General features: G+C 39.9%; 3 protein-coding genes across 3 annotated transcripts in view; 1 reads left to right on the forward strand and 2 right to left on the reverse strand.

Moving 5' to 3' along the window:
- Nucleotides 1-259: 259 nt before the first annotated feature.
- On the reverse strand, nt 260-1,254 carry RpL24-like (ribosomal protein L24-like). Its single transcript, XM_018457916.1, has 2 exons — nt 1,137-1,254; nt 260-826 (listed from the first exon to the last, which is right to left on the reverse strand). Exons 1-2 carry the CDS (start codon nt 1,215-1,217, stop codon nt 383-385), a joined length of 525 nt encoding a protein of 174 aa, XP_018313418.1. The 5' UTR covers nt 1,218-1,254; the 3' UTR covers nt 260-382.
- Nucleotides 1,255-3,615: 2,361 nt separating this feature from the next.
- LOC108729014 (neither inactivation nor afterpotential protein G) lies at nt 3,616-7,161 on the forward strand. Its single transcript, XM_018457915.1, has 9 exons — nt 3,616-3,775; nt 4,246-4,448; nt 5,003-5,362; nt 5,569-5,739; nt 5,805-5,958; nt 6,080-6,201; nt 6,395-6,578; nt 6,709-6,931; nt 7,026-7,161. The coding sequence occupies exons 1-9, from the start codon at nt 3,655-3,657 to the stop codon at nt 7,159-7,161; spliced, it is 1,674 nt and encodes a 557-aa protein (XP_018313417.1). The 5' UTR covers nt 3,616-3,654.
- A 6,332-nt stretch (nt 7,162-13,493) lies between these two features.
- chinmo (Chronologically inappropriate morphogenesis) overlaps nt 13,494-25,204 on the reverse strand; it is a 65,513-nt gene continuing 53,802 nt past the window's right edge. The window contains 1 exon segment of the mRNA XM_018457848.1: nt 13,494-17,189. Within this exon segment, the coding sequence (XP_018313350.1) occupies nt 16,957-17,189 (233 nt within the window). The 3' untranslated portion in view covers nt 13,494-16,956.

Genomic DNA, 25,204 nt, shown 5'->3' on the forward strand with positions numbered 1-25,204 from the left:
TAGACTAGAATAGATTAGAGAACAAATGACTGACACAATGAGTAGGATTTCAGTTTGCTCACATGATTGAGCCTAGTAGCTCCATCTGTAGAAATCTCTTTAAAAAATTTGAAACTCGAACTGTCGGTGAAAAGGAAACTCAGAAGATAAATATCATTGAACATGATTTTTTGACAAACTTGACATTAAAAAGTAATAGATAAAAGAAATAAAGTTAAAAATGTTTTTATTTTTTTGTTCTTGTGCAGTTTTCGCAGTTTTCCATAATTTATTTTGTTAAAAATTAATATATCTACATATTATAACTTATAACTGATAATTAATTAATACAGTGGAAATAATGTATAGGATATTGAAATGACATAAAAATATATACAACGATTTAATTAATTTCTGCCACGGCTTCGAGTTCATCGTTGGAATCTTGATCTACTTGCATGTGTTCCTGTTCTTCGGCTGCCTCTTCTTGCTTCTTTCTTTGTTTGAGACCAGCGGCTGGCGAACGGATAAGAGACAGGTCACGCTGCACCTCCTTGATGTCTCTCTCCTGTTCGAGTTCTCTTCCCTTACGTAATCGCTGCATAATGTGTAGATTCTGTCGCCTCTGCCTGATAGTGTCTACCTTTTTCATTGCCTCCAAAGTCTTGCTCCATAATTCTCTGTTATATTTGACGGGTACATTCCTCCTCTTTTCAAACTCGAACGACGGATCCACCGCCAATTCTTTGCCAACTGTTTTTCTGTAGGCCTTGGTCCATTTGACTTTTCTCGGATTCTTCTTCTTTTTGAATGCAGCGTGACATTTCGAGCGACAGAACTTGAATATCTGTAACATTATTCACAAAGTGCAACAATATCATTTCGATAAACAGAAACAATCAGAAATTGTCAAAAGTTTAACTGCAATTGTTATGAACCGAAAGCGATAATTTTTTCGAAGATTTAATTTTCACATTTCGAAATGCACACGATGAAAAAGTCAATTGCATAAAGGATTTATAATCTATTTTTGTTATAATGTTTGTACAAAATATATAACCTCACTTTGACATACAACACACGTTATATACGTGATACTCCGTTACTCTACAAGTTTATAGTGTTATTTAATGTTAGATTAAATATGCAGCTCTTACCTTACAATCATTCCTTACAAACTGAATTCCGTGTCCCGGAAATATCCGGGATGAACAGAAATAACACGTTTCTATACGCATGTTGCGATAAGTTGTGCATACAGAATAGTTGTGAGCTTGTGAGAGACTGAGATACACGTGGGTACGTAAGTTTACTACTTTCTGTGTTTCCGAATAGACGAACAGATGGCACTACAGGAAAGTTTATTACTTACTGTGTTCCTGAATAGATAAACAGATGGCGCTACAGTTAAAGTTATGCGGGGTCTACAATAGAAGTTGTAGCAGTCGTAGGGTCTTAAGTCATAGAAAATTGACCAATCACAGTCAAATATGAGAAGAATAATCCAACTCTGATTGGTCAATTTTCTACGACTTAAGACGTTACGACCGCTATGACTTCTATTGTAGACCCCGCATTATTTCGAATGAGAATGGCTACGTTCAGCAGAAGAAGCAATTTTGCATCAGTTGTACAATTTTTCAATATGATTGATTTATATATTTAAACCCAGTGAGGAGCTAAGGACAAAACAAATCACATCAAAGAATTTTGCAATAGTTGCAAAATGCTTTTTCTGCTGAACGCAGTCAATAGTAACTAATCTGTTATCTCAGGAGGAGTATCTTTATTAAACCTGAGACACAATTGAAAAGCACAAGCAATAAGAGCAAGCAATAACAGATTTCAATCAGAACTGTGTATTAAGCCGGAATCAGACTACGCATTGAATATTGAGATTGAAGATTGAAAGATTGAAATTTGACCAATCAAAACAATAGAAGCTAAAATTTCTTTGTCCGCACTGGTCAAATTTTAATCTTCAATCTCAATCTTCAATGCGTAGTCTGATTCCGGCTTTAAGACGATCCCCTTAAGACGCTAACGCGACTCTCTGATTGGTTCATGACATCTTCTGAGTTTCTAAAACTCAAATACTCTCGAGGTGAGGAAGATCACCATGACTAGTTAATAATTGTTATATTCTATGTATGTGAATTTATTAGTTATCTCTGAAGAAGGCTCAAAAATGAGCCGAAACATGTAAGCGCTTTAGTAAAATAAAGAAGTTTGACGCTACGATAGTCGTGTTATTTGCGCAACATCTCCCGCGCTTGACTCCTACTGCCCTTGTTCTTTCATTGTTTTTTAAATAAATAACGTAAAACAAACATTTCTTAAACGTCATATAAACGTTAAAAAATATTATTTTAAAAACGAATCATAAAACATAAAATTAATTACAAATAAACGTTCAGAAAATATTTAATAAACGTTTAAAGAACATTTTCTCCCTATAGTTATGAAGAAAAAATATTGAAAAAATGTTAAATAAATGTTAAAAGAATGTTTAATGAATTTATTTTATCAAATGAGTAACAATTAATGAAAAAAAAAATTTAAAAAACATTGCTACTTGGGATGTGTATTTCATTTTAAGTTTAACGAATGTATACTACACGAACTACAAAAATAAACCTCTCTATAAAACTTAGAACTTTCCCGTGCATACAAATTACGTATTATCGATGTAAAAATTTAAAGAAACGTTAATTTAATTTGGTAAAAATTAATTTGGTAAGAATATGTGTACACTGAGAAAAAAATTTATTAAATTTTAATAAATATTTCTTTGAATAATCCTAGTCGAATATTTTTACTTACGGTATATAGTAAATATATAATAAATATTTAAATAAAAAAAAAATAGTTAATTCAAACTAATGGTTCTTATATTTAATAAATATATAATATGTTTACATTTAATAATATTCCATTAGGACCATTCAAAAAAATATTTATTAAAATTTAATAAATTTTTTTCTCGATGTAGAATCCTATCTCCAACTACTTGGAATCTAATAAAAATAATATATACTCTTATATTTATAATAAATATATTTTATTTTCTCTTCTTTTTCTGACCTTGATGTTTGTTTTATGATAGGATAAACTGTAACTTGGATCAAAAGTTGCACGATCATTGGCAGAGGAAAAATGCAACTCGCGACAACAGGCAGCATATTGCTCCTCATAACATCACTCATTATGACATGATCAGTTTAAATGGACAATTTGTGATTTAGAAAAACAACACAATTAACTACGCGTAACAATATCTAAACCGCGATTATTTCGCAAAGTATTTTTTGGCACCTCATTTAATCAATATGATAGACAAAGACAATTAAAAATAGAAGTCTGCTTAAACAGAAATGCGATATTTGAACGTATCAGCACGACGACGGGTCGATTGCAACGGGTACATTTTATTTAACGTAATAATTATGTATTTCTGATGTTGCGATGCGTCGCTGGTCGTTGTCACGATGCTTCGGACCGCTTATAGAGTGAGACTTATAGACTAGTATCGATTACGAACAGAGCTACTAATTTAATATCGGGATCGAACGTGCAGTAGTCGCTGCAGTTCCGTGTTGTCTTACACGTTGTCTCAGTATTACTGTGCCGCGACCGTCGGCTGAACGTGTATTCCTGTAACTTTTAAGAAGAGACATGTGGGGCCACATATCGATTTCGATCGCAGTCCTGCTGGTATCGTTGCTCTATCATTATCACTTCAGCGAGCCGGCCAGCGTTATCGTTTATCCCGAAACACATTACGATTACATTGTCGGTGAGTTAACTTCCTGGTTTATGTTTATTTTATCACCCGGCATCTTCGTCTGGCGATTCCAGCACTCTTCCTCCTCCGCTTCGTTTTTCGAAATATACGCAGCATCGATTTTTAATCAAAGAGAATTAGTGCAAATCGCATTGTTCTTAATAGGCCTTCTAGATGTTTCAGATAAAATAAACAGAAAATACAATACGATTTACATTCTTTTTCTTAACAAAATTTGAGACATAGAGTTGCCAATTGAAATGTAAGTTGCTAATTATACATTATCCTTTGAATCCTGCTTGTTTTATATTTCTGAATTATCTATTTTTAAATTTGCATATCTAAAATTTAATTTAATAAACGGCTGATGTTTTTGTATTACCGCTAACATTAATTTTTTGCGTCACAATGAGAGAAAACCACATGAATTTTACATTTAATCTAATATAATAAAAATTATGCTTCTCCTTGCGGGGTTTAAGTTGGCGCTGGTACGTCTGGTTGCGTGATTGCATCACGACTCTCAGAAATGTCGAACGTGACCGTTTTGCTCGTGGAAGCCGGCGGATACTTCGGATGGCTATCGACTATGCCGCTCTTAGCGCCGATGATGCAAGGCACTGAGGTCGATTGGGCCTACCAAACGGAGCCGCAAGTCTTCTCGTCTCGAGGGCTCTACGGCTATGTAATTAAAGCTCAATTCTTCGATGAAGGAATTTCCGTTTCGCGAGAACGATTTCTATAGAAATCTGCTATTACATAACGTACCTATCATAAAATGAAAATGTGGCACATTCCTGCATGCGCTGAATAATAATACTGATAATAGTGTTAATCTTTAAATGCCTCACTACGGGAACAAAATATTGATGTATTATAGTATGCCCAACCCAATTCGATTGCTTTAATTACTTATAATTTTCAAAAATGAATAAAATGTTCTTTTTTTTTCCAATTAAAACGCCTGACATTAAGGAACATAACGATACTAAGCAAACCTATGTCTTTATTAATAAAAAAAGTTATAAGTAACAAGTATAATGAAAAATATTAGAACATATTGGAAAAAGTCGGATATATCAGAAAGACGTTTAAGTGTTAATCTAAAAGATTTTGTGCCACGATTTCATAAAACATCTTTTTTCATATAATACAAAACGAATATTCCAAAAATTCGCACTTCCGAGTTTGGAATAGCGTATTTTTAGCGTAGCAAATTCCTTCATTGGTCACCTTTAGAGACAAAACTTTCCAAGGGGAAAAGGACTTGGAGGGAGTGGGCAGCTTAATTATCTCGTTCACTCCTTCGGGAGGCCTGAGGACTACAAGAGATGGCCGAAGGGTTGGTCGCACGCTGACCTGCTCCCCTACTTTCAAAAAGTGTCCGATATTATGAACATCATCCCGATGCCGGAGGAAGAGTACCTAACGAAGGCCTTCGTCCTGGCCGAGGAATCGTTAAAGCTGAATAACACATCCTTGCGGAAAGCGATGTATACCGCAAAGAAAGGATCCAGATGGAGTACTTATCACGCGTACTTGCGGAAGGCTTGGAATCACAAGAATTTACATATCCTGATGAATACACTCGTTGCCAAGGTCTCCATAATTTTTATTTTATATATCATGCTGAAGAAAAAATTTTCGACAAACCATCTTTTTTCGAAAAATATACTCTATTCTCTTTTTTATACCAGAAAACTAAAAATTATGATTGAAAATAATTATTTGTATAATAGGTTTTTTATTTAATTATTTTGTTTCTATAAATATATATTTTTTATTTTTTTGTTTGAACATTATAGATACTTTTCAAGAATAACAAAGTCGATAGCATTAAAGTGATATATAAAAATGGCTCCGTCGGGAGAATCGGCGTGAGAAAGGAGATAATTCTTTGCGCAGGCACTATCAATACCCCGCAGTTACTTTTGATTTCCGGCATAGGACCTGTCAATGAATTGAAAAAGCATAAGGTGATAAATCAAAGTGTCATGTCAAACTTTTCGATTTCAAGTAAAATAATAAATTCGATCTCTAGATACCCGTGGTACAAGATCTTCCGGAGGTAGGCCGGAATTTATTCGATCATTTAAACGTACCTGTTTACGTGAATCTGCGGGAACGAGTCAGTATCACGCTTGTGAAGCTGCAAACTATACCTGAGGTGTTCAATTATTTCGCCTTCGGAACCGGTAAATGCGATAACGCGCCAGTAACGACGCTTGTCATTTACTTAAGATGTCTGTAGATTCACTTTATACGGCCGACGTTGTAATCTTGCCATATACTTTTTTTCTCTATTGCATGTCAAAGGATGGTTGGCCACTAACGGCGTAATGGGATTGGGGCGTGCTAATAACAGTGGCCTCCTCCTCTTCGGAGTGGCATCCACAGAGGAAAAATTGCTGAAGGCCATCTCAAATTTCGAGACTGAGGTGAATGAACCACCCACAGCAGTAATATATTTGGACTTTAACTAAAACTAAAATAACATATCGAAGTCATTGCGACAAACAACCGTACTTTTCGCGCGCGACTATAACGTTTTATTCATAGCAATTATCACATTTGCAATAATTTAATAATTATTATTATATCAATCAAGAAGAATTAATCATTGTTTATTAGACGTTTAGGTCGCTATTTCCATCGTATAACGACAGTAGGCACGAGGGATTTATTTATCTAGTTACGTGTTTGCAACCGAAGAGTCGTGGAAGCGTAACGTTGAGATCGAGCAATATCCACGACCCTCCAAAAATTAATCCTGCGTACCTTCAGGATCCCGACGACGTCATGTGCACCTATCGAGGTAAATATGATCATTCCACTTGTCACGATAAATTTTACTCTCATTAAGAGAATATATTGTAGAACTTATTTCTACTTCTTTAACGTGAGTTTATTTAAGTTGACGATAATTTTGACGATTATTCGCTAAGCTATAAACTTCGCTCTGGAGACTCTCAATACGAGACTTTTTCGCGAATACGGCGCGAAAGTCCACGTCCCCGATTTCGAAGAGTGTCGTCATTTGCGACAGAACTATCGGGATGTCGATTATTCGGAGTGCGTCATGAGAATCGCAGGACTCACGAGCCACCATCCGTGTGGCACTTGCAGGATAAGTGCGGAGGACGATGCGGTTGTAGATGAGGAATTAAGGTAAAGGTTATAGCATTTAAAGGATGTCTTAGAGGATTACATCTGAGATGAGAGAGTGGAGTAACTGTAATAAAATTATAATTATGTTCTCTAGGGTAAAAGGCGTGAGTGGATTGAGGATAATGGACGCCAGCGTAATGCCATCTCCAATATCTGGCACCCCAAATTCAGTTCTCGTGGCGATGGCCGAACGTGCGTCTGATATAATTTTAGATCGCTTGTCTAAATAATATTCGATTAATTTTATAACATGTAATATATTATTGTAAAAATAACAATGTTCGCAATTCACGTAACTCGTTTGTGATTACCTGCTATGATTTGTCATTTGATTATGGTTTAGGGAAAGGATATCAGGAAGCAATTAGGTCGCAAATGAAAAGAAATCCATGGTGCTCCAAGTTTTTTGTAATTTATAATTAATGGTAAAGTTTTCTTTTGTTTTACAGTAATCGAACAGTTATTAATAATCTAATTAAATTTCGATTAATTTTTATACAAACAAAAAGGGTGAGTTACACTCAACGGCATAGCCACGAATCCCTGCCATCTCGGAGTATAAAGAAAAAAAGAAACTTGTATTTTTTTTTACATTCTCTTTCTTCGAAGGATTTCTTTTAACTCCATTTTTCCCATCCGGGATCGTTTTGCGATGGCAGAGTTTCGGCATTCTTCCTATTCCACTTCCGCGTTTTGCCTCTTTCTCTTTCGCGCATATTCGCAAACACACACGCACACATACACTCTTCCCTCTTGTGTTTCCCTCTCATCGGTTCTCGTTTTTCTCATGCGAATTCGTATTTGTTTCTTTTCGCACCGATCCCCTCCTCTCAGACATTTACACACACACTCACACGCACGCGTACCTGTGTCGCCTCTTATAAATAAAAATAGTTCGTAATAACCCGCGAAGTTTCGTATTTTCGAAAACGCAACTATGCCCTTGCGCACCTCGCTCGTGCCGCAGATAAACGAGCCCGATTTCGGCGCCTCGCATTTATCTCCTCTCTCCCTTCCACCCCATATACAGCGATAATTACGTAACGTAAACTTAATCTCTCAACTTAAAACAAAAATTGGTAACCACGTATTCGCGGCGCACGCCGCGAGCCTCACGCTTACCCCGGAAAAGAAAACTTTCTCGATAGGTTTCATCCGCGCGAAGGGATGAAAATGGTACGAACGAAAGCAATGTAGCGCGAGTCGAACAAGAAAAGGATCCATAGGTCAAGCGACATCCTCCTCGATCGTTGATATCATCGTCTGGCGACAAGTATCGTGCCGACGCGAGTGTCGAGAAATCGAAGTGATTCGCGTTAATCTCGCTCGGCTTCACGTAAGCCTATTTAATTGGCGAATTCGATTATGTGCGTTTGCGGTTCAACGCGAAATTTGATAGCCCCGGAAGGCAACGCTCGATCGCAATAAAGTCGACTCAGACCAACGTGAAATATGCGGGGAAACGCTTGCCGTGTGATTTTTCGGGCCTTGCGGCATTTCCGGCGCACGGAAGAAGCTCGCCGAACGTGCACCGCGCCATCAGATAAACGCATAAAACATTTTTTTTTCTCTTTGTCGTCTTTTTTTTCGTTTTCGTTTTCGTTTTTGCTTTATTATAGGTAGAGTTTGCTTCAGCTCTCGAAGAGTGTTGCAGTCGCATCGCGGGACCACGACGACGGGGATCACTTAAGATCTAAACAAGTATTCCTTAATATTAGATATATAACTATCTATTTATATGTATTTATATATATATATATATTTATATATATATTCCCTTCTCTATTTCTCTCTTTCTTCAAATATATATGTATATATATATATATTTATATATATATTCCCTTCTCTATTTCTCTCTTTCTTCAAATATATATGTATATATATATATATGTATATTTATGTATAAATCTCGTGCTGTCTACTTTGTGATGCCGGCATACCTACGACTTCACCTCGGCGTAAATATGCGGCGATGATGGAGAAAACGAAGAACGAAAATAATACTTCGCGGAAACAGAGAAACCGGAGGAACCGTAGGTAATGCGCGTAACTATATATATATTGATATATATAGATATATATATAACATAGATACGGAGTCTGAGGTAGAAGCGGTTTCGTATACTTATCAATATATTATATGATTGTGTGCGTTTGTTTATTTATGTGTATGTAAGCACTGGTGAAGTCTGATCTATCGGTATTCTCCGAGTACTAGGTAAACAATTCGCGTCTAACAACTCAAAAAAACTCGCGTTTTTCCGCCGACTTGGCGACGTGGAAACAAAATAAAATGATAAAGAAAAAACGGCGGTAATTAATATCAGAGAAGGAAGGGATTTTGCTGACGGTGATTCTCGCGTCCACCGAGACGAAACGGAAAGCAAAGTGAAGCTCTAATTTGCGTCTATGTTGTACGGAATTTCCTTTCATTATTATTACGTTTTTTTTTTTAAGTAACCATATTACTTTATATGCATATATTAAAGAAAAGGAAACATAAACTCGGTGGGATATAAATGACATGCTTCGTTTGGCCAAACAGAAATGATTAATCGACGATGTGCCGCTGCTACGAAAGGAGACAATTAACATCGCTGGACGAGAAACAAGAGTCAACGAAAAATAAAGCCAGAAACATAAAACGTAAAGCAGTAAGACGTAAGCAATAAACAAATTAGCAAATCACAATAGAGAACGTAAAACAATAATCTTACATTTTTTTACTGTGATTGGCTGATTTGCTTACTATTTACGCTTTTTTTTTACTGCCTTATGTTTTTCTACATTTCTGACTTATGTATATATATATATATATATATATATTATAGCAACGAAAACATTTGCACGCGGTTTAATATACGGGAGAAGGATTCGCGTAAAGAACTCGAGAGAAGCGCGTGGACTTGCTATATGTCTACGGTGACCATATTTTTTTTAAAGAAAATAAAGGACAAATCTGAAAATTTTAGGGCTTTATTCAAATCAGTTTGTGACTATCAAGAATTCTGTGCATTATAAAATTTTATTGCAAAGTATAATCAAATTGAGATAATGTGCAGTTTTCTGATAGTTTGAAATTGGTTTGACTTGATCTAAAACAATAAAATGAAATAATAAAATAATAAAAAATGAAAACAACTCTAGTTTGAATAAATTTAATTTAAAAAATTGAGAAATACAATTAACAAAAACAAATGATATTTATATGAAACTGCAAAATATTTTCTGTAAAAATTTGCTCATTAATATAATATTAGATATTGGAACGCTAATTAGAAAAGAATTTCCCGTAATGTCAAAATAAAGGACAAAATTGAGTTTTGAAGAAACAAATAAATCTAAAGGAAAGCTATCTAAAATAAAGGACTGTCCTTTACAATAAAGGACGTAGATGGTCACCGTATATATGCCTGTTATAATGTTATGCGTAACTGCGCGTCTCTCGACGCGCGCAGAGCGATTGATCATGCGGAAAAATCGCGAGAGAGAAATCGGCGATAAGTCCGATAGTGATTTCTAGGAATGTTCCGATCCTCTAAAAAGATCGACCTCCCAAACGAAAAATTATTTTTAACTGATCTTTTGTGAAAAATCGGTTTTTCTAAGCAAAAGGGACCATTCTAGACCGATCTTTTGTGAAGAATCACTTCTTTTTTTACCAAAGAGAGATCGGTTTCGACCCTATCTTTTGCAAAAATCGATTTTTAGCGAATCGATTCGGAGGTCACACATTCCTAGACTGATTTCCATGGCGAACGATCAAGGATTCGCGGTTGTGAATCAACAAAGCGTTTGACTTCTGGCGATATACATCGGAGAGAAGAGATCTTTTAACGAACGAACACACCGACACAGTCCCTACTATACACTCGACTATTGCATCGCTTGATTCATTGATTTATGTTTATTAAGAACCTTATAGACTATTATACTTTGTAGTTTGTACTTGGTTTTCATATTCCTGAGAGAAAAGGATTCGCGGCGCGCCTTACGCCGTGTCGACATTTTCCGGGAGCGGAAGGGTGCTTGCCCGATCATTGACAGCTGCTTTTTACTATTTTTTTTTTCACAATCTTCCCTCTTATTCCCTTTTCTCGCCGAAATGAAAGCGACGGCGACGACGGCGGCGCGACGCGACAATCCTATCCGATCTTGCAAACTATCGCTTTACCATGTTATACACAGATTTTTTTTTTTTTCATAAGCTTCATTCTATGCGCACCCTGTATGTCGTGTGTGAGGTAGCATTTGTACTAGTGTGTGACGAAGTATTGTGATCCATTATTGCGGCGGCCGCGGGCCGTTATTCGAACGCAATCGGCGACGAGGCTAGCGGAGGTCCCGGCCCGGCCTCTGTGGCAGTGTTCTCGCATACGTCGTCACGATGAGAGATCAGTCTTATTGTGTTGATAAGATAAGGAACGGGGGACGCGAAATAGGCTCGGCGCGCGACGTCCCGTCGTCTCCACGTCGCGCCTCGAGAGTACGACACGGATTCTCCGGGCGTCGCGGCGAAACGGTTCGCCGTCGACGCATTAACGTTTTAACTCGACCGCGACGTTACGAACGGGCCCATGTCGACGTTGAGGTATACAAGGATACGGCGAAATCGTTCATCGTGATCGCGTTGGACTCCGTGAGCGGAGGCCGATCGCGCGGAACGCGGTCCTCGACGACGAGCTCGTCACCGACGCATTTGGCCACGCGGCGCACTTGGTTTTTGCTCTCTCTTCTTTCTCTATGTGCGTTTACCTATATAATTCTTTTTTTTCTCTCTCTCTCTCTCTCTACAGCGTGTATAGTAAGTTTACAAAATTCACACATCCTGTCTGTTCTGTTTGTTAACTCTTAAACATTACGTTTACTTTGTACTATAAGTTGCGGCCGGGAAAACGAGCCGCTCGTTCCCCGGACGTTCGAGGTCCCGCTTTGCGACATCGCTACGCCATGTGTCCGCTTCCTCTTCATCGTCTCCTTCAATCCTCTTTTTGTCGCCCCCCTCTGCCGTATCTTCCTTTTGCTTTTTTTTTCTTTTTTTTTTCTTTCTTTCATTGCTCCGTCGATTTTTAAATATGCTTATGCGTGCGTGATACATGTATTATGTAATCATTATCAACTACGGTATAGTACTATTATATACTATACGAGCAAACGGTATAGTAGTTGCCGGTGCACTCTCTGCGCGCGGTGTAGGTGCAATGATGACATCAATTTTGCTCTCTCACTCTCCTCCCGCGGGCAGCCGCGATTTCCTTTTTCTTTGTCTGTCCTGGAGCTCGCTGCCCGCGCGATGCGAATGATAATGAAGGTTTCCCGTTCACACCGTGACAATCGTCCATTTCGACGTGCTCGAGCGTGCAGCTTCGAATATCGCAGTCGAATCATTGTAGTACAATATGATTAATTTAACGACAATTTTCCCAATTCGATGCAATTTTTAATAACGTTCGAATCTTTGACCGAAAGAATTAGATCGAAAAACGAGACTTTTTTCTCGTGGAATGTTTGTGTCATCACATCTTACATAATTCCGAAGATCAATTTAGAAATGAGTACCATCTTCTGGAAATTTTAAATTGCTCGCAAATTTCTTTCTTTACTCCGATTATCCGGCTTTCTCGCACGATTGCGTTCGCGTTGCTCTTCGAAAACGTGCGCGCACGAGCGAGCCACGGTGTGAACATCTCTCGTCTCTCGTGTCAAGCCTTGTGTCACACACGACATCTATAAAGGATTCTCAATCCGTAAAACACATATTATAGAAACAACATGCAACATTTTATCCTACCGCCGTGATACAATAATGGTACATACATACGCGTACGTATGCGCGCGTGTCGTGTACGTGTGTACGTGTCTGTCTATGTGTACGTGTGTGTATTTCAGCGTGTACATATATATACATATAGACCAAATATAATTCTTACACCGGATGTACGACGCATCTGGTATAAGAATATAAGGTATTTCATTGCGCATAATGGCCAGCGGACTAAATCAGAACAATCAACCAAATGCTTGCCCCAAATTTAGGGTAACGCTTTGATTGGTCAAAGAGTAGCCGCCGTGTTCAAGACGACTGCGCATCTTTGGGAATGGAATACCTTATACTTTTGTACCATGGTACGACGGATCGCGAAAACTTGGAAACTGAAAGCGCGCGCGTTTCGTTTCGCGCATTTTCGACTTCCGATCGCGAGCCCGTCTCTTGCGTACCTCGACGAAAATCGACTGTAGCAGCGAATTTGGAATATCATCCTCGAGCCGGAGATGCTCGGAACTGACGAATTCGGGGAGAATCGAGAGGAAAAAGTAAACAATAAAAATATCGTAATTTCGTTTCGACAGCGCGTTGAAGAATCATTCGATTATTTTTGAGCAAAGCGATACGATGAAATCAATGACGATTCATAATCGATTTGAGTCAAATTGCCGATTTTCGGCCGTTCCAAATAATAAAAATTTTCGTCCATTTACGCGCCTAATCGATGTCGAGATAATATTACGACTATAATTAATTCTAAATTTTCACTTTAATTCTACGTCGTTTATTTTTTTAAGGTACGTGTGTTCTTTACTTTTCTCTTATAATTTCCTCGATCAACATTGCCTCTCGCTCTTCTCGATCTGCTGTACGTGTACGTGTGTATTTCGTGTAAGTGTCGGGTGTGAAATACCTTTACTACGTATGCACTCCTAATCCTTACGTATGACAAAACAATTAAACCCTGGGTTTAACCAACTCCCTCTCCTCCGGAAATTCCGCGTCTGACGTTATTATTCTAACTTTCGAATTTCGCCGCTCCACTCTGCCAAATAACTCCGATCCCTCTACTTAAACTTAACGCTAATTCATTGTACCACTTAAAGGTATCCTTCCCCCCTCCCGCCTTTGCCTCTGCTTAGCAGAACAGCCGAAAACAATATATATATTTTGTATATATATTAAGTAAAAGATTCATTATATAACTTGGCATACGCGACCGTATATCTATTTACACGAGCATGTGTGCTGTCCACGTGCGTATGTACGTATGTTTCTCCCATAACTCTCTCTCTCCTCCTCTCTCTCCCTATCTCTCTGTGTACGTGTATGTACGTGTGTGCGCGTGTGTGTATGTTCCTATCATCACATACGTAAACGACACATAACATCTTTGAATATCCTTTTCCCGCGGCTTCTCCCCCGGGAATTAACTTCTCTATGACTATGTAATCTCCGTCGTCCAGCATCATTAATCCCATCCCCGACGATTAACTTCCCTTTACGCTCCCTCGGGACAATCGATGTCACCTACGCTCGAATAATTTTCGCTTTCCTCCACCACCTCCTTCATCAGCACATCGGCGCTAATCTCACCGATCTATTCGATGATCAACACCATTCTGTATTATCACCTCTTTCGCTTCATCCCCGGGACGAAAACGGTGCAACCAGTCGCGACCGCTTCAGCAACGTCCGACGACACGTCGGATGATTTCGCGTTGCAATTTCGACAACGGATCACGACGCATAATTGCGGCTCTTCCTCCTTCCCGCGAATCGCTTCGCTCGCGCATTCACGACTGCTTATGCATATGTGTACGCACTCGCTCGCTTTCGCGCTCACTCACTACGGTTTCACAGTTGTACATACATGTTGTGTTATTTCAATAATGCGCCCTTCGCGACAACAAAACGAAAAGGAAATGGACCTATTTTACGTATAGACATCACGTGCGCGAATCGAAGATCCCGGAGCTTCTCGGACGAATGAACTTCGTGGGACGGGAATGATTGTAGCGAAGAAACAAAACGTCGAATGTACATGTGTTTGACTAGCGTGAATGGATTCTGATTTATGATACAAGCGAAGCATGTAGCAATTTCAAATTAAAATCTATGGTCTGTGTGTAAGCTCCGAGATCCACGATCTTGCGCTACCCTACCAAGAGGGTAGCAATGGCAGGAGAACTGCTCCGACATTAACCGGACAAAGTAGTAGTAATAGTAGTAGTAATAATAGTAGCGGCTGTACGGAATGTACAGGTTTTATTGTACTGTATAATATATCGCTATTGTGTTCCCTGTGTGTAATGCATTGCAAAACGATGAGGTAGTACTGTCATACTTTTGGCAGAGTTATGCGCGCGCGTGCGCGACGAGTGCTCACGTATATATTTGGCATGTTGAATGTTATTAGAAAACGGGAAAAAAAAAGAAGAAGAAAAGAGATAAAGGAAAAACTAAAATAAAAATAAAAATATAAAAGAACGGAAATGAACTCTCTTCGGCTTCTATCTCGTGTACCATTATATCCCCAGCTCGCGCACGACGCGCTTTAAATACTAAATAATTCTCTATATCGTCTCTATTGTCTCTGATAACTTACGGTAGGCGGGTATCGTTGTGAGAATAACCGTTTAAAAACTTTCTGCGAAAGAACAAAAAAAAAATAAACGAAAGGGAGAACAAGTAAACGGAACAAAAATAAGACAGATTAATCTGTATAAAGTGTAAATACTGTAACAAGTAATATCGTGGGTGCCATCCTGACTAGGAGTATATCTCTATATATCTATACATATAGGTAATGTGTAATATAAATCTATTGCATTGATCACATCTCATACAACCGGGATAGCAACTATTTCGCGCGTAACCGCGCGCACTGTTTAAGATCACACGTGTGTGATCGATGGCTATACTCTATATTCACGGTACGCGACTATTGCTCCGGACAAAAGTCCGCATTTTAAACATTGTAAACAGGTAACAAAGTGGTAGTGATCGTTTCGCCGCGAGGCATCGCAGCCGTTGCGACGAACTTCCATGGTGAATGCGTTCGTTTTTTTTTCTTTTTATTATCATTTTTTTTCCAGAAAGATCGATGTCGACATAGTACAATGATGTATCAACGTGATTATTGCTCGGTCGACGTGCTAGGTCCACGCATTCGCCAAGAAGTATCTTTGCGTGAACAGCTGCGTGACTCTCCCACGGCTAATCGCACGACAGTCGTCCGCCCTAAAATCGCAGTAATCTCTCGTAAACGTTATATAAAATCGTAACTGTATAAAATGTGTGTACTTCGTCGGGTGTCGTCTCGGCGCGATTTCGGATATGTGGGTTCCAACGCGATTATTATATTATAATAGTGGAGTGCGGGTTGTACGCGGATGTATGAAAAGGCGAAACTGAAAATAGACGTGTGAATTACTCCAGAGTAGAAAAAGCGTCTTGTCTTTGGCACTGGTGCGCGCGTAAACGTAACGTAGATAGGTATCGCCCATCGGAACGTCGCGATCCTATAGGCTCGACTTCTCAACAGCGATAGTAGTATCAGAAACAGGTAAACCGGTTAACGATTAAAATGCGTTAACGATTAAAATGCGACGGCGAGTAATCCGATCTACGTTGAACTATGAAAAGGTAGCGTTTTTCTCCTGGCGTTTGTTCGTGCCACGATTTAAGTTTACCTGAGTTTGCATTGGTTCTCTCGTCGCAGTCGCCTGCGCTATAACGGCTCTGCGTGTACGTGTTTATGCGCCATATTCGCCGCTCAGGTCGTTACCTTCACCCGCTATCTCTCGTCTCTCGTTTAAAAAGCTCCTAGTTAATAATCCTTACTTGACCGTTGCACTTTCATTGACTAGCTTTGTGATTCGCAGCGTTTTCGCGAGCGTACTCGAGGCGCCGTGCGCATCGTTGTTCCGTGCCTCCTCCATGTTTCTTTGCCCCATACGAATCTTCATAGTCGTGCCCCTCGTATATGATTTCTCGACGATTCCAGGCGCGCACGCGGAGAGATCGCTCTCGCGACGAGGAATCGGGACGGCGTTCGCTGACGACGACGAAGGGAAAACGAAGGTACTTAACTGCAGCCTCTCCTCTCGTCTCGTACGATCTAACCGCGGTCCAGTCTCGCGGTCGGCTCTGGCGAAGTGGTCACCGGAACTGTTGCTTCCGGTACCACCGCACGTGGACCACGACGGTGACCGCGGTGACGACGGCGAGAGTGATAGCGACGCCGAAGACATTGTTACTGGAGCACAGTGTCCGAGACCGAATCGTTGGACTGCTGCAAGTCCTTCATGCTGATCTCGACTTTGTGCTCTCGCGCAATATGCCGTCTGACGGTATTGTTCCTGGTGAACGTCCGCGAGCAGAACGGACACGGCACTCTGATGCCCTGGTGACGTTGCCGCACGTGAGCGCGTAGATTCGTCTCGTAGCCGTACAGTCTCTCGCAGAAGGGACACTTTAATTTCCTACCTGGAAAAATAGAAATCTTTGTTTACAAATCCAGTCCGTTAAATAAATCGTAAGTAGATCATACCTACGTTTATTTAGTTGGTTTACGGCTAAATTACTATTAGCCGTAAACAGACAGTAAATAAGAACGCTATAATTTTCAAAAAAAGTATAAGCGTCGCTCATGTACGTGGCGGTTAAAAATATTAATAGACACAAAAAAATATTTCACGGAATTGTCTCAAACGTGATATACATCGGTCTCAAGCGTGATATATTACATAAAAGACCTAGCATAAAAAAAACTTTTATTTTTTTCGAATGTAGTTAAAATTTTTCCACGATTGCCCGATTTAATTGACACGTAAGCCTATGAGCTAATCATAGTGTTCTGCGTATAAACGCGCATGTATAATGCCGCAACGAAACCTTCGTGGAAGGAAGACTGAATGCAGATTGCGCAACTTAGCTTCTCTTCTTCCCTCTCTTTCTCTCTCCTTTACACACATACATAATTTTTTTCAACCAGTGCGCAACCGCGTTTCGCCATTAATCCCATCGGCGAGAAGAAAACAAAGTTCAGGCTGAGGCGAACGATTCACGATGGAGCATTAGGCCAATGCCTTCGAGATTGTTGGCGCGTGCAAGGCCAACCTCGGGCTCTAATATACTTCCCGTCCAATCCGATTAATTTGTGCCAGAAGTACCATTTACAGCAATCGCCGCGTCGGTTCGGCCTCCTCGCTACGCGCGAACGCGCAAAACCGATCGCGGCCGACAAACGATCTTCAGCTCTGTTCGCGTTGCTTGAAATCTACACAAATATTTGTGCTTAAAATGAAATAAATATATATTTAAACGTTGAAGAGAGAAAAGGCGAAGATGCTGACAAGTGTAAAAAGTGTTAGCAACGCGAATAGACCTTTTGTCATATATAACGCAGCCCGCATATTTCTTGTTACACTAAATCCGATGTAGTCGCAATTTTTCAGACCTTTATTGTATGATACTTTTCTTGCTACGCAATACGTAACGACGTATTATAATAGTACAATATATGTTCCGTTTATATATTGTTAAACTATTTCTAAAGCTGACGTTTTTACATTGTTGAAGTAGTGAAATTAAGTTATAAACTGTGCTATAATATTAGGCTGAACTAAATGCTTAAATATGCACATTAAGCATTTAAAAAAAACATTCCTCGAGAGAAACGTGACACATAATTAAATGCTGCTTCGATTCAAGATCGATATAAATTATGATACGTAAAGATATACCGTTCTCTAAAAGTATGTCATAATGTTTTTATATAATTTATCGCCACAGAAAAAAGATAGGAATAAGAATAATTTTTGCTATCCAATGTATGAAAAGTACTGTTAGATGGTACAACATGGAACTTGCGTGATAAAAATTAAAATTGCTGTTAGCATTGAAATAGCTAACGTTATATGGGAGATGGCCGTGACACCGTCCTCGAACTTCATCCCAATGTATAAGCAAGAAGCTCATTGTGAAGTCGGAGAGACTCCGCACTGTATCAATGACGTGCCTCCGAATGAGAAGCGCGTTAGTCTCGTCGCCTGTTAACACACACGAGATTTCTCTTTGTCTAATCCCAAAGAGATGCGGCGATGTTCTCAAACGTCGGGTCACCGTGACATCATCGGTCCTTAACAGCAGCATTGCACACGCGTGCGTTTAACAATAATAATAAGTTCTAACGTAATTCTATGCTGAATCACAGTCGATGAATTGGCCGAAATTTGCGTTTGCGTTTCACGAGCAAGTAGTTGAACGGGGGCCATTCACCAACGGGCTGCGCGTGACACACTGTGTCATTACCGAAATTATATAGATTAATCGGAAACAGTTCGGTGGAGGGTTCGAAGGAGAAAAAAAAGAGGGGACCGCCCATCATCGGGGCTTCTCTCTTAAACGAAAGGATTCCTCGCTACAGCGATTCAGGTGTCACGAGAGATGGAAGGGAAAGATGAGAAGAATCATACTGGAACGCGTCAATCACACGCTAGAGCATCGTAAAAATTGTTGCCACGTTCAACGCATAAATAATCGTCGGCATAAGTGATGCACGCATTCACGTACACACAGAAAAATGTCATTCTGTTGCTAAGAAAAGTGATTACTTAATTTATTTTCTTCCTTTTAAATAATAGTTATCTAGAACAAAGAATATTTTCTTGATAATAATTTTAAATATATTTATTACAAATTTTAGAAGAACTCATACTGGAACGTATTCAATTATTACGTATTCAAAACAAGAATTAATTTTTTTTTAAAGAATATTATAAAACTGAAGCGATTTTATATAATAAGCAAATATATTTGTTTTAATTTAATAATTTTGGTTGAAATATATATATTAAATTTACTAGGATTTAGAATATTTTGAATAAATTGTGATGAATTTATAATATAGATTTGCGGTTATATGAACTTTTCAAATAACTTGAAACAAGTATATAATTAGTATTTATTATGCATAGTACGTATTTTTCTGTGTAAATGTACGATGCATTTCGTACAAAAAAATCGATTTTTCGAGATTTCCTTCCATTGTTCGTGGCTTATGAGAAATCTTTCTTTTTTTCAATTATTATTCTCGGTCATTTTTCTTAATTGTTATTTACAGTGCATTTATTATCTATATAGTGTCACTTATGCAACGTTACACGATTCCGAGATTTATTCGTTCGATACACAAACTGCGTTCGATGTCAACTTGACGCGTGGAATAAACGACCACATTTATCATTACACGCGCCAAAAATACAAGCGAATGATGATATCAGTCGCGGCGAAAGAAAAACACGATGTACGCGTGTTACGTATGGAACCGCGCCGGCTCCTCCTCGGCGGACTGCGCCTAAAAATAGTGGGCCGTGGCATCCTAGAAAATGTAAACGGGGCCGCGGGGCAGCACACACGGTCTCGTGCAGCTGACTATGAAATTCACAAAGGACCGCGCGCCGGAACAAAGGCACTCGTACGCGCGAAGACGCCGTAAGCCGGAAGAGAGAGAAGGAGAGGAGAGTGGCCGGACGGGCCCTGAAGGAGAAAAAGAGAAAGAGACAGAGAAAGAGAGGAGAGGAAGAGAGCTCGGTGAGGAGGATCATTGGCATAAAGAGAAAGGGCGGACGGGAACGAAGCTGCGGGGTAGATACGCCCCTGAAACATGCAGAAACGCAAAACGGTGCCGGTCAGGAAGCGGGACGCTTCTGGGAAAGGTATCGCGCCATCTGCGCCGCCCAAGAAATCGCCGATCCATCGCCCGGGTCTCGTGTTTATCGATGATTACCACGCATAACTACGTCTCCCGAGTGTATCGAGGTGCGAGCCATGCGGCGCCGAAATTCTTGGAAAATTCGCGAATTTCATTTCGCGCGAGAGTACCGCGACGGAATCGTGGCACACGGTCTAGATTGTTCGAAGTTTCATAATTCGAGGAATGTCACTGCCCGAATCTCTGTCCTAGAAAACGAAGTTTGTCTTTCCCTCCGCACGCAGGGCGCGTTATTAAACCGTTATTATGATGGGCTCGAACGAACGCTCCTCGGAAAATAATTAAGCGTTCCAATTAGTCCCCCGAGCCCGGGTACTCGCTCGCGCCTCGAATTATCGTCACGACCCGGGGAGGATCGCAGAGTCCAATGGTCTGGAAGGATGCGAAAGGGGATACGGCGATTTGGAGCAAGTCTCCAATTCTTGGAGGAATCGTGCGTGTTTGACCGGAGGGACCAGAGGGCTCGGGGAAGGAGGAGGCGGGGGAGCGAGGAAAAAGGCAAGAGAGAGAGAGAGAGGGGGGGAGGGAGAGGGAGGGATGGACGGATGATTGGGAGGCGGCAAAATGGAAAGGTTAAGTTACGAAACGCAATGGCAGCCTCCAAGGTCTCCCCCGTCCCTCAATCCCCACACCTCATCGGTCGATCTGACCCTTTTTTCCCTTTTCGGCTGAATGGATCGAACAAACGTGTAACGCAAAGAGTGACTCCCGATACACACAGCCCTACCGCAACGTGCAGCTATTCATCGCGGCTTCACTGCGATCGATCGCAGGCCGCAACGCTGCTGTAGCGTATCACTGTTATCAGCGTACGATCCTGTCCTCTCGGCCCTCCCGTCCTCATTTTCGGCCCTCCCGGATGCGTAGCGATCTCGCCCCGCGCCTCCGCTGATATCTTACGCGCTGACGCGTATACGTGGCGAGTTGGGAAAATGGAGGCCCGGAGTCAAAGATGGTATCGCGTAGCTCAAAACAGTTCGGGATACGCAAAATAGAGTGCTTTTCAATTGCTTATTACATCTTGATATAAATGTACGTATAGGAATTCACAGAGTATAGCATTGTGCATGACTCAATTGGAACGGAATGTGTACGCTGTGTTACGATTTCGAATAGAATTAGATTAATGGGTCAATTCTAAGCAGAATCGTAAGACTCTTAACGTGTTCTCGTAAAACTTGTATAAGAACTTATAACTAGTACTAATTTTATGCGAATGTATCGTAAGACGTACGATTATTCGTAAATATCTACGATTTCTCGTAAATTTTATGGCTAGTAAGAAGCTGTCTGCAAAAATATTGTATAAAGGTATTAAGCGCTTAAAAATTCTTACAAATCTTACAGGAATATGTTACGAGCCTTACGATTCTGCTTAGAATTTAGGCACAAGGCTGATATTCATAGTCGATTCTTACATTTGAGACTATCTTAAATGCAGTTTTAAAATGTCAGCTAATCAGACGATTGTTTTAACATTTTAAGACGGTCTTAAAATAAGAACGGACTATGAACACCCCTCTAAATGTAGCTTCTTCAGCTTGTATTGAATGAAAAAAAGCAAAAATGTCACCCAACGTTCTCCAACCTTATTTATAGCCGTTGTAATTAGTAATATATAATAGACTTTCTACAATAAGTCATTATACCTAAGTTTGAGTCTTAAGCCGTAAGAAATTGACCAATCACAGTCGAATGTGGCAAGAATAATTGACTATGATTGGTCAATTTCTTACGGCTTAAGACTCAAAGCTTAGGTAACGACTTCATTATTGTAGAAAGCCCATAATTGTCATTACAAAACATAAGCTTATGGAACCGACTAGTAGCTCTCTGATTACGGATGTAGTATTGTGTTGACGATTATGGCAATTAGAATACAGCTTGTATCGCCGTGTACACGAAAATATAGTAATTTTACAGTTAGAAAGCATCCATAGAAGATAACACGATAACGATCATCTATTTTCTTTTGCGATAGCAGATATGATATAAGAATAAAATATTAGATCCAGCCTCCGGATATACTGCAGGATTTTATTATGTAGAAAATAGAGGTCCTGAACCGACCGAGCCACCCTGCCGGAAAGTTAAAAATGCTGCGTGCGCAGAGAGAATAGAATGATGTGTGTGCGTATACGCCGTGTGGCGCTGCGGATCTCGCCAGGCCTTGACACATTTCGTTCGGTGGCGCCAAATTGGTCGCCGCTCGGGCGAGCACTCGAACTGGAGAGGAAGAGGATGGAAGAGGAGGAAGAGGAGGATGACCAAAAGAGAGAGGAGAGGAGGGACAAAGAGACGAACAAATCGGAAGGATAAGAGAGACCGCGGCACGATAAGAGGGAACAGGATGGCAAAATCAACGATATTGACGGAGCTAGAGAGAAAGAAAGAGAGGGAGAAGAGGCCGAGGGCCCAAATGGAGAGAAGATAGAGGAGGGCGAGGCAGAGGAAAATCAATGTCAGGCAACGTGCGTTGCAACCCGAAATCAAGGGAGCTCAAGCCTCCCACGCTGTTCCTATCCCGGCTTGGTACCCGGCGGTCGATTTTGCAAGGGATGGCGGTACGAGCTCACACCCTCTCCCTTTTTTAACTCCCCCGGAGATCGGAGTGAACCATAACCCGCACAACGGTCCACTTCCCAGGCCTCCCTGATTCGCGATATCCTTATGATTGGAGATATAGTGTATCTTTTCGCTTTGATGTCGGTAACTACCGGCAACAATTTCTTTGGAATTCCAATAAGAATAAAAACTTCCTTATGTATTTGTGGATACAAACGCTATAAGTAACTTTGCTATAACATGATGAGGGGTAATAATGTGTTGTCAATGTTAAAAGCGAAGATGGAGCGTATGATAGAAGATTGATACATTGTCAAAGTATATTAAAGTATGTTAAAGTATGGATTATCGCTTTCCGTTTCCGAAACATAGAGGACGCCGAGAAAACGATAGTAGTTTGGACAGGGAGTTGACGAAGGTCTTTCTGATCTCTTCAGGGCCATAAAGAGCGAGTTTAGTTAGCTTGTCGAAATTCTGAAATACTTTGGTCACGTAGTCGGCGAAGCGATCCGAACCGCTAGAGCTCGGAAATAGTTAAGAATCGGAGGGAATTCGAAGAAAGGTCTCGATTATGCACCTCAATCTATTATATATATATATATATATATATATATGGATACGATATAAAGCATGTTAATTATCAAAGTGCACAGGGTTAAAATCGAGATTTCTAATTTTAGAAAATAAACACACCATAAAAATTTTTTTATATATGCACTTTAAGATCTCAAAGATTTAAATAATTATTTTCGCAGAAAACTTGGCCACAAAAATCCGTTTCTACTAGCGCGTGAAATAATGCGGAGAATGGATCCTTCTTGGAATCGCACTACGCCGAGATATTGACAATATTGAAATACAAAACGCAATATCCTGTCGTAAACAGCTAATTTCTCTCGAAATTGACAAATTTACTTTCCAGCAAATAAATTTAATTTAATTACTCTCTTCATTTAATTTATTACTCGACAACATTAAGGAAAACGAGATAATTAATTATGCTATAATCAAATATGCTATAATTGCTCTAATTTCCAGGCATATGTGCTATTATAAGTGGAAATTATGTTGATAAGAATAAATCAAATAATAGATAAAATAAATTAAAGAATCCAAAAAAAAATTTCGGTCGAAGCGAATCTTGATGCTTAATAATATTCGTATGCAAATTTGCAAATACATTTTTCAATTTTATAAACTGCGCATCGATTTAGTTTTTAGACTTAAAACGCTTCGTAAATTGAAGCTGGAAAAAACATTACATTGAACGTTAATTTAATAATGATGCTAAGAGTTTATTGCGAAAAATATCAGTTCATCCAGAGTTTGAACTACTTTCCTACTTTCCAGGATAGGTTTCCCAAAAGACCTTACCTGATGTTCGATTATTGTGATGAATATTTTCAACATGCCTCGGTGATCGAATTTGTTTAAACGGATACTCGTCTTGAAAAATCAGGAATTTCAGGTTGAAACCTTGGATGAGGTAATTTTTCGCAATAAATTCTTATTAGCATCAATATTAAATTGATGATCAATGTAATTTTTTCTAGTTTGAACTAAGAAGTAATGATACTACTTCTAGTTTCAGTTTATAATTGCATTTCAAATCCGACAAATTAAATCGGCATGCAGATTATAGAACTGAAAAATGTATTTGCAAATTAGCATATAAATATTATTAAACGTCAAGATGCGTTACAACCAAAAATAACACTCTATTATTTGATATGTACTGTTATTGCATGATCGATTCTGACGCGAATAAGCATTTTGCAAATTACGTTGTCCGCCCACTTCCATGAGAGCTCGTCGACTCACTTCCTCGAGGCGCGAGCGTCTACGTTTTGAAAAAGCTGCGTGTCTCCGAACGTCTGCGTGTCCGCGATGAAAATAGTGTAGACATAATTTTCCAGGGAGACGTGCGATTTAGTGCGATTGCTTCACGAGGACGTCGAACGTCGCGTGGCCGTCGCGTCGGTCATGCGTATGCATGTATACACGCGCGCGTAACGCTTCTCCGCGTGTGCGCGCGCGCGCGCGCACCCGACGCCGGTCGGACGAATGCGTCCAAAGCACGCGAAGTCGACCAAAATTTTGGCGGCACGTGCACGCACACATTGTTGCGCGCGCGCATACACGCAGCCTCGTGCACGCACGC

This window comes from Mycetomoellerius zeteki, unplaced genomic scaffold (genome assembly GCF_001594055.1).
Source record: "Mycetomoellerius zeteki isolate Tzet28-1 unplaced genomic scaffold, Tzet1.0 scaffold69, whole genome shotgun sequence".
Lineage (NCBI taxonomy): Eukaryota > Metazoa > Arthropoda > Insecta > Hymenoptera > Formicidae > Mycetomoellerius > Mycetomoellerius zeteki.